This window comes from Alligator sinensis, unplaced genomic scaffold (genome assembly GCF_000455745.1).
Source record: "Alligator sinensis unplaced genomic scaffold, ASM45574v1 scaffold255_1, whole genome shotgun sequence".
NCBI lineage: Eukaryota > Metazoa > Chordata > Crocodylia > Alligatoridae > Alligator > Alligator sinensis.
The window spans coordinates 527,769-537,639 of record NW_005842270.1 but is presented as its reverse complement, the minus strand read 5'-3'; the positions used below and the strand labels follow the sequence as shown (position 1 = coordinate 537,639).

The following is a 9,871-nucleotide window of genomic DNA, read 5'->3' as shown; positions in this document are numbered from 1 at the left end:
AGGTTCTCGGCGCCCGGCCTGCGCCCCGCCTTCGGCCGCGCGCCCGGGGCCGGCGACAGCTCCCCGCGCCAGCGCCGCCGCGACCAGGCCTTCTTCGCCGACTTCCAGCGCCTGCTGGGGGTGGCCGTGCGCCGCGACGCCGGCCTGCCGCCCTCCGTCTGCAACAAGTGTCATGCCCAGTTCTACAAGTGCCGCGGCCTGCTCAAGACCTTCCTGCAGCGCGTCAACGCCGCGCCCCGCGCCCGCGCCTGCACCCCGCACCAGCCCCCACACAGGTGCAGTGCCGCGCCGCGCCGCGCCGCTGTGCGCGTGCATGGGGCCAGGGCCGCGTCGTACCTGTTTGTGTGTACGTGCGCGCACGTGCATGCAAGCGCATACATGGCCAAGGAGCACGTTGCCGTGTGCGTGCATGTTTATGCGTGTGTGCATGTGGACGACGAGTGCATTGTCACGCATACATGTTTGTGCACACGTGAGTGCAAGCGCATACATGGCCGAGGAGCACGTTGCTGTGTGTGTGCATGTTTGTGCGTGCGTGCACATGGACAAGGAGCACGTTGCCGTGTGCGTGCGTGCACATGGACAAGGAGCACGTTGCCGTGTGCGTGCATGTTTGTGCACACATGAGTGCAAGCGCATACATGGCCGAGGAGCACGTTGCTGTGTGCGTGCATGTTTGTGCGTGCGTGCACATGGACAAGGAACACGTTGCCGTGTGCGTGCATGTTTGTGCGTGCGTGCACATGGACAAGGAACACGTTGCCGTGTGCGTGCATGTTTGTGCGTGCGAGCACATGGATGAGGAGGGCGTTGTCATGCATACATGTTTGTGCATACACGTGAGTGCAAGCGCATACATGGCCGAGGAGCACGTTGCTGTGTGTGTGGTCGTTTGCGTGCGCACGTGCACGTGGCGTTTTCAGCGTCTGTTTTAGCATCCGCACGGCCAAGGGGAGATGTGGTTTCCCACCAGGCTTCGCTGCTCTGCCCCAGCCCTGGGCAGCAGCGCTTGGTCCTGAGGAGGCTGGAGCTGGGCTGGTCTCGGTGGGGGCGGACGGCAGGACAGGGAGCAATGGGCTCTTGTTGCAGCAAGGGAAGTTGTGGTTGGAGATTAGGAAGATTTTTCTCACTAGGAGGGAGGTGAAGCCTGAAACAGGCTCCCCAGAGAGGTGGTGGACGCTCCATCCTTGGAGGTTTTTAAGCCCCAGCTCAACAAAGCCCTGGCTGGGATGATGTAGTTGGGGCTGGTGCTGCTTGGAGCAGGGCTCGGACTCGATGTGACCTCCCCAGGTCCCTTCAACCTTCACTTCCTATGCGTTGCTTCTCTCTGGTGTGTAGGAGCAGTGACGTCCAGGCCCAGCCGGGGACGGAAGAAGGAGCCTCCTGTCTGGGTAAGTGCCAGGCTTCCCCGTGTCGGGGCAGACCCCAGGGGCCCTGGTGGGTTTTCCCCGGCGTTCAGCAGTGACCCTCGGGGTCATGAGGTGTCGGCTCCTGGGGCCCGGGCAGCATCACCGGAGGGGAGGAGAGGGCTGGCTGGAGACGCGCTGAGGCCCCCGAGCTGTGCCCTCCCTGTGCTGGCTGGTCGGAGGGGTGGTAGCACCAGCCCGGGAGGCCGACCACACTGATGCTGATCCCTCTCCGCAGTGGACCTGATCACGTCCACCCCCCAGTGCCTGCACAGCCTGGTGACGTGGACCCACACCCACGCTGGGGGCTGCCCATCAGTGCCAGCTCTGCAGAGCGTGCTGTCGTCTGAGTACTGCGGGATCATCCGCGCTGTGTGGGGTTGCGGCGATGGGCACGACTACGTCATGGACATGGACTCGGACTGCAGCACCGTGCTGGTGGATAACGCCTTGGCCGTGAAATGGGAGTGGGACAAAGGCGCAGCCCAGCGCCTGACGGACAACGGGGCCGGGACGGATGCGGCTCCCACGCCCCAGCAGGCCCCTGCGAGGACGGCGGTTTGCCAGGTGCCAGGAAGCAAAGGGGCTGCAGCGGCACCGAGCTCGGAGACCCCGACGTCACAGAGCGGGGATTCATCTCGCGCGCAGCTGGATGGCGTGGCCTCTCTGCAGGAGAAAACACTGCCCCTGGCGGCCTCTCCGCTGAGCGGTGCCCCAGGTAAGTGCTTGGCCTAAGTTGCAGCCCTCTGCCCTTGGCAGCGCTGGGTCCTCCAGGGTGGCACCTGTGCCAGCAGGAAACTTGCAGCAGGCAGGTCCCAAAACACATGGAGAAGAGAAGGGGCAGGGGGTCTAGGCATGGGGCTGGGTGTCAACTCTACAGGTGCCAAGCATGGCTCTGCCACCACCTCGCTTCCCAACCTCAGGTAAGTTCCTTTGCCCCCGCTCCCCTGGCTGCAGAAGGGGATGAGACCTGCCTGGTCCCCAGGGGCTCAAGGTGGAAAGTGCTGCCCGAGCCCTGTGGGGAAAAACAGGTGCTGTGTCAGTGAGCGGCTCGTCCCCGTGCCCAGGCCCCACCCTGTGTTTGGGCCGGTGTCTCACCGTCTCGCTCGCAGTCCTCCGGGAAAAGGGCTGTGTTTGGGAAGGTTACTTCCCTCCCACAGCTTGGGGCCACTGCCCTGTCCTTCATTTGAATCACTCAAACGCGAGTCTTGGAGTGGCTGCGGGCTGCCCTGCCCTCCCCCTTGCAGCGACTCCCCTTGGAAGGCTGTGGGGAAACATCTGGTGCAGCTCCAGGGCTGGATGAAGAGTAGCGGGTCGGGCACCTTTAATCCCCTCTCCCTCCTCCCATTGCCCTTGTTAACCCAGGCTGGGCCAATCCCAGGGACGGGAGCGACCCCACTCAGTGTCCTGCACCGTGCTCCCAAACCTGCTGAGATGCCCGGTTGCTAGCAACAGGAAGATGCCATTGAAGGCTCAATTTCAAACATGCCACAGCCATGTGCTGCTGCTGGCTGGAGCCGGGGGCTGGGGGGCGGGCTGTGGAGGGATGCAGGAGAAGGGGAAACCCCACATGGTCTCCACAGCCCAGGAGCTAAAGCCTCGGCCAGCGGAAGGGGTTGGTTTGGTCCTGCATCTCTTTTATGTAACAAGCTGCCACAAGGAGTTTCTCCAGCGCGGCCTTCTCCGCAGCCATCCTCGCGGGCTCAGCTGCTGCCGTGCACGTGTAACATGCGGTGTTCTCCTTCCTTTCCTAGGACAGTTGAGTGGGAAGCAGGTTCTGTCTCCAACGTCGGATGAGCGGGTAAAAGACGAGTTCAGTGACCTTTCTGAGGGGTGAGAGAAGAGTGGGTTTAACACAGCTTAAATGTCTTTGCAAGCATGAGACTGCTCGGCCTAGGGGTGTCCTCCCTCCGCAGAGCGGTCTGCGCCCCTTGTTCCCGGACCCACACAGCGGTTTCTTGGTAGCAGGCGTGCCAGCAGCTCCTTAGCTGATGTGCTGGATTCACCCCTCTGGCTGCTCGCGACGCCCCAGTCTGATGTTTGCATAGTGTTGCTTGGTTTCCCTTTCGATGGTGCTTGAAATCCCTTCTAGAGGCAGATGCTTTCAGCAGCTCCTGAGAGAGTTTCCAGCAAAACAGATCCTCTGCGTCTCTCAAGGACCTTCCGCTCTGAAAAATACTAGCCTGCTCTTGCCCGGCTTTGTGCTGGGTTGAGCCGTAGCTGCTGCTCTGCTCCACAGCCAGTCCTGAAGCCTTGTCTGGCATCTCTGCCACCCTCCTAGCTCCTGTAGGTCTGGATCCTGGTGGTGCTCATTAGTGAAGATGCCCACAGCAGAATCCAGCAGGCTGCGCTTCCAGAGAAGCCTTGGCTCCTCTTACAAGAGGACACATTTCCCGTGGGGTTCCTAGGTGGCGGTCAGGTTTGCTTAGAGCCTGTCGTCTTCTCCAGTCCATCAAACCACACGGGTCAGTGGAAGAGACTTGGGCCAAATTCTCAGAGGCAGGTTCTGAATCTGGAATGAGCGTCCAAGGGGGGTGGTGCTCTCCCCTGCCTTGCGGGTCTTTAAGAGGAGGCTAGACATGCACCTGCCCCCAGCTGACCCCAGTGCTCTTTCCTGCCCGGGGCAGGGGGTCGGGCTCGACGATCTGCTGAGGTCCCTTCCGACCCTAGCATCTATGAAACAAAACTGCATCTGGGGCTATTTGACGTTGATGTTCCAGGTCAAAGGTCTGGTGCTGCCTTTGGCAACCTTCGACTTCAGGCCCTTAGTGAAACATGTTAAATAGCGATGTAAAAGATGCCACTGGGTTCTTTGGCCTCCTGAATTAATTACTTCTGTGCACGTAATTAGCACAGAAAGCCCCAACATACATAAGTGCAGTCAGGAAGGAGACATTGAAGAACAACGGCCTCACGGTCTTGCTCCGTGCAGGTCACCCGTCCCGGCTCTTCCAGGAAAGGCTGGTGGTGGAACTGCCAGATTTTCTCATTAAAACATCCAGATTATTCTTATGGGGCTTTAGTTTTGGGAGGAACTCGTCTGGTAGCTTCCTGTGTTTTGTGGGGGGGAGGGTTGTGTGCACTGAGGCTGTAGCAGAGAAGCTTTTTGCAGCCCTGGTTGCTGTGACTTCCTGCCAGGGAGACAAATGCATTAGCGCGGTGAAGAATGAATGATGAGACCAGAGCATCCAAGCGCCGGGCGCTGGCCAAGCCCTGCTTGAGTAAAGCGCCTGTTCTTTTTCTCAGAGACTTCTTGAGTGAAGATGAAAACGATAAGAGAAACGCACCGTCTTCAGACGATTCCTTTGAGCCTTACTCAGAAAAGAAGTAAGGGCCTTTCTTGTCTCTGCTAAAGGTGAACATGGTTCTGGTGCCTTTGTCCATGGACTAGGTGTGGCATGGGCTTCCCCTGCCCCCAGGGAAGGGCGCTTCGCAGTCAGCCTTGGGATTTGAGCTCCCCACAGACCGCCACCCTCTCCCCCGTCTGTCAGCAACTAGAGCTGCTGTGCCTTAGCCTCAGTTCATCAGTCATAGGCCCTATTCCCCACCACCAGTCCCATGTGCAGTGCACTGCCAATTCTGTCCCACCCTGGCTGCAACGAGCTTATGTTTCTTCTCTGTCCTCTGAGCCATGCTGCATTGTGAGTTAAAAGGCAGCACTGCCAATATGTCACCATTAATACAGTCCTCCAACGCAGTCTCATTCACCTCTCATCCCTGTTCCTTCCTCAAGGGGGTCTAGCAAAAAGAGTGAAAGCAAAGATGCAAAGAAGGCAGAAGAGCCGAAAATAAGGAAGAAGCCAGGGCCCAAGCCAGGCTGGAAGAAGAAGATCAAGTGTGAAAGGTAACAGAGTGGAGGTGTGAGGGGGGCAGCCCGGTGAGGTTGACTCGGTCTCACGGTGGCGATTTTCTGCCTTTCAGAGAGGAGCTGCCTACCATTTACAAGTGTCCTTACCAGGGATGCACGGCTGTGTACAGAGGGGCCGACGGCATGAAGGTAAGTCGAGAAGAAAGCATCTGGCTTGTGCTGACTTGCATGGCAGGGGGTGCTCCTGCTAGGTATTGAAAGGTGCAGGAGGTCTCTCCTGTCAGCAGAGGATTAGGACCAGTGTAGAAGCTGCCCTCCAGCTCTCAGCTGGGCGTCAGCCCCTCGCTCCCAGCCTAACAGCACGGGTGAGTGATCTTGTGTAATTGTGCATCTTTGCTCAGTCTTTTGTTGCATGCCTCATCCTCCGTCCCAATGGCCACCCATTCGCCTGCAGGTAATGGGCTGCTTGGTACTGAACGGCTGTGGGAATCAGGCTCCTCCACTACAATCCCTAGAGAAGGGCTCAGCCTTCAGGCCTGCTGCAACTGACAGCTCCATGCTGGCACCTGTCACTTGTAGCAAGGCTGGAGCCCACGTGTAGGCTGCCAGGAGAGGCGGCGGTAGTGCCCACTCTGCCTTGGGGCTTGCCCTGTGGGGAGGGATGCTGTGGCATGCTCTGGAAAACCCACTCTGGACTTTCAGAGGAGTCCCCAAGAGTCTCCCTTGGTCCTTGTCTTTAGAAACACATAAAGGAGCATCATGAGGAGGTTCGGGAGAGGCCCTGCCCGCACCCCGGGTGCAACAAGGTGTTCATGATCGATCGGTACCTGCAGCGCCATGTGAAGCTCATCCACACAGGTATGTCTGTCCTTACCCGGCCTCCTCACCTCCGTCCCTACCTGAGTGGGCACAAATAAGCCTCTGCTGTGCCACCACATGAGAGAAACAAAGGGATGGCTCCAGTTTCAGCTGGGGAAGGAGCTGTGAAAAGCTGCTGGCGTGGGGCCTGTTAGCAGTGCCTGCAGCCCCATCACTGCTCTCATTGCAGAGGTACGCAATTATATCTGTGACGAATGTGGGCAGACCTTCAAGCAACGCAAGCACCTCTCAGTCCATCAGATGCGCCACTCGGGAGCAAAGCCTCTCCAGTAAGTGCCCCTCGCATGTCCTGGCATGTACTGGTGGGGGAGGGAACAGGAGGTAAATGAATAGGCAGCATCAGTGTCAGCAGCTGGCCCCAACTAATGCTGGTTCCTGCTAGTTTTTTCATGCACATCTGGTCACTAAGCAGGAATGGGTCTGTCTGGCTTCATTAAGAACCTAGATTTTGACTCAAGACACCTTTGGAAAATGCCAGCTCTTAATTTTCCTTTTTTAAATTGAAGAAAAATAATTGAGCAGTTTTTCTGTTGCAAAGAACTCAGAAAGACCTCAGCTGTGGGTTCCTATTTGACATTTCTGGGTTTTTCTTGTGCATCAGGTTTGCCCACCGAACAGTGCTAGCACCCGGGTCTTAAAGGGATCTCATGGCACCCTGGTTGAAAAACAAACAAAAAAAATCACTGATTTGGCAAATAGCCAAGATGAAGAGGCAGCATCTGTGCTGCCCATTAGTCAGGGAAGCAGAGGACCGTTGCTTATGTGAAAGCCACTTAGAAAAGCCTCAGGGTAGGTGATGCTTTGGATCCACTTCTCTTGCAGCAGTCACCGTGAGAGGTGTGGAGTTCTCCACAGCAGAGAACCCCCAAGAGGAAGAGACAGTTCTGCCTGGGGGTTGACAATTAATGTGGATTTCTGGTTTCTGAAAGCAGGAGGAAGGGCTCCGGACCCAGATCTCTCTAAAGCTAGTTTGAACCATCCTGGGCCATTTAGGCCCCACGGTTCCTGGAAAGCGGGGTCTTCACACTTCTGCTTCCCGTGCTAGGAAGCGTAGCAATCGCTGCTTCCCGCCCCCCCGGGAAACGGGAACCGGTCGCAGTCTGCACCAGATGACAAGTCCTCTTATGCTGGTCTGACATGTCAGAGAGTCGCTGGCTTTTGAGCTGCCTTTTACCCCAGCCCTGCAGCGTTCCCTTTGGGCTTGATCCCCTCCCTCCTTTGTTCTGCCTGAGCTCAAACACGTTGAGTACGGAGCTGCTCTTGTACCCTTCCCCTGCAGTCTTGGTGGCTCTAGTGGATGGTGTCAGCCACCACCAGGGATGCATGGGGCAGATGGGTTTTTTTAATTCAGTTTCTGCTCTTCAGTCAGGCAGGCAGAATCTGCTTCCCAACATGTGACAACCCCCAGCGGCAGCATTTGGGGCCCTTGTACTGTTGCTCATGCAGTGTCTTGCCTTCCAGGTGTGAAATCTGTGGCTTCCAGTGCAGGCAGCGGGCGTCTCTCAAATACCACATGACCAAACACAAAGCAGAGGCAGAGCTGGAGTTTGCCTGCGACCAGTGCGGGAAGCGCTTTGAAAAGGCCCACAACCTGAACGTCCACATGTCCATGGTGCACCCCCTCACCCAGAATCAAGACAAAGCCAAGCCACTGGAGCCGGAGCAGATCCTCCTCTTGAATGCTACGGGGACTGCAGAGAGCCAGGCGGTGAAGCCGGAAGTGACTGCCCAACAGGAGCCCACCTGAAGGGCAGCTGGGTGTCCTGGATATCTGGCTTTGTAGAAACCGTACTGCAGCGTGGGGATTTCTCATCGACATTTCACTAGTCTCCAAAAGGACTCGGGGGAACTCGCTTCAGCTTGCTCGGGAAAAAAAAACAAAACAAAAAAACAAGAAAGCTTTGACCATGCTGTGATTCTCCGTGCTTCTGTCTGATTCAGCAGTGTCGTCCTAAGCAATCACCGTCTAATCTAAGGAAGCCAGGGGTTCAGTCCCCCTCCACCCACAGGCTGATCCAACCCCGTCGTGCTGCCCCTGGGACGTAGCTGCACAAACCACAGGCCCCTCCGGCGCTCCCCGGCAGGTGGCGTTGAGGGTCCAGGGGGCCACGAGCGACTCCATCAGATCTGGGTTTTAAATGATCACGATTCCCAAAGTCTAAAATTTGTAACCGACTTTTTATTGTAACGAGAGCTTCATGGTTATGCTTGTAATAAATTATTTACAGAGGAAATCGGAACCCAGCCGTCCTGGTTGCAAGGGGGAGGAGCTGGCCGGCCCAGCCGCTCTGGATTCCAGAAGCTGCGTCTTGCTAGACCCTCATCTCTGCGGCTGCAGGGCCAGATTCATGGCCCGCAAGCCCCACTCAGAAAAGATCTGGGCCATCATGGTACTCCAGGTCAGCTGCAGGCTTCGAGTAGTGCAAGAGAGCAGCTGTCATCTCTGGGTCGAACTCTTCGCAGAGGTCCAGGAACTGGGGGGGAAAGAAGCTGGTATTAGGGGCTCATTGCTGCTTCAGAGAGAGAGCCAAGATCAGTGCCAGGTCATGCTGCCTGCCAACAGCTGAGGTGTGCCTCTGCTGGGGACAGGACTGGTACTGACTCAACTGAGCAGGGGGTGTTAATGTTTGAGGAGAGCCACACCATGGGACACGCAGAGGCTGCGGTTCAAGTGAGCCTGACACTTCCCGCAGCTCTTAAGCACAACGTGGTAAGAAAGTACAAATGTCACTTGAACAGGCAGAGCCTGCTAGAGAGGACGGGAGCTTACAGTGCTGCAGGGGCGGCCTGTCCTCAGGCAGGTGATGCCATGCGCTTGGGGAACTGGGCAGGGTCAGTCTTGTAAGGAGGACAAAGGGGTGTATACGTGCGGGCAGCAAGCAAGACATGCAGCCCCCAGGCTGAAAGGGAGGGGGAAGACCCCCACATACCTGGTGCACATTTGTAAAGCTCTTCCTGGGGCACCGGGGGATTGAATGAAGCAGGAACTGCCGCGCCTTTGTTATTGCTTCTAAAGAATCCACCTGGGGAAGAGGTTGGGTTCAGGATCACGACTGCAAGCACAGGGCACTGCCTGTTGCTGCACAAGCTGTCTGCATACCGGCCCTCCCCGCTACACCCTGGCTGGATCCCTATACCACAGGCGCACCTGAAAGGGTGCTCTAAGCTCCTGTGCTAGTGCTGCTGATGGGAATCTGTTTGACATCAGTCCCTGCAGGCTGTTAGTGCCCCGCTGAGCTGAGCACTACCCACGTCAACTGCATTGGCCATTTTGGAGAGTCAATATTTGTGTAGGGCAGTGAGAGGAGGGAGGCCTACTGTAGCTACCAGGGAGGGGCAACAGGCCTGGCTGGCTGGAAGGGAATGGACCACGACCACCACTCACGGGGTTTGCAGCATGCACGCTTTGTGCCTCTTGGTCTGATCCAGGAGCGTTCCCACCGTCGACGAAGAGCCGAAGGAGCTGAATATACGAGTCAACGACAACAGCAAGGAAGCCGGGCTCTCGCACAAACAGCTCCTGGTGAAAGCCGGGGATGAGGCTAGAAGGAACCATAGCAACAAGTGTGAGCAAAAGGTTCCCTTAGCGTTCACTCTCCCCCTTCGCTTTAACGCATGAGAGAGGCAATGGCTGAACTGACCCAGCATTTCCACTGCCTCCCCTGCAAAAGCTACGACAGCAAACACCCATCCGTGAGCACCCCGAGCTGTGCTGAACAGCTGTAACGAGGGATTCCACAAATCCTAACTGGTGAAAACATCACTGAGCAAAGGTGTC

At 57.2% G+C, this 9,871-nt stretch overlaps 2 protein-coding genes across 2 annotated transcripts in view; one reads left to right on the top strand and one right to left on the bottom strand.

Moving 5' to 3' along the window:
• Positions 1–8,327, top strand: ZNF276 (zinc finger protein 276; the record flags this gene model as incomplete). The annotated part of the gene is made up of 10 exons (XM_014521883.2): positions 1–275; positions 1,339–1,391; positions 1,645–2,124; positions 3,161–3,239; positions 4,653–4,733; positions 5,140–5,250; positions 5,328–5,403; positions 5,955–6,072; positions 6,263–6,362; positions 7,555–8,327. Coding segments are annotated over 10 exons (1,659 nt in total), but the record flags the coding sequence as incomplete, so codon positions are not given.
• Positions 8,328–8,427: 100 nt separating this feature from the next.
• FANCA (FA complementation group A) overlaps positions 8,428–9,871 on the bottom strand; it is a gene marked incomplete at its 5' end in the record, with an annotated part of 38,825 nt that continues 37,381 nt past the window's right edge. The window contains 3 exons of the mRNA XM_025209144.1: positions 8,428–8,567; positions 9,024–9,116; positions 9,479–9,635. Coding sequence (XP_025064929.1) covers positions 8,460–8,567; positions 9,024–9,116; positions 9,479–9,635 — 358 coding nt within the window. The remainder of the gene's footprint in view (positions 8,568–9,023; positions 9,117–9,478; positions 9,636–9,871) is intronic.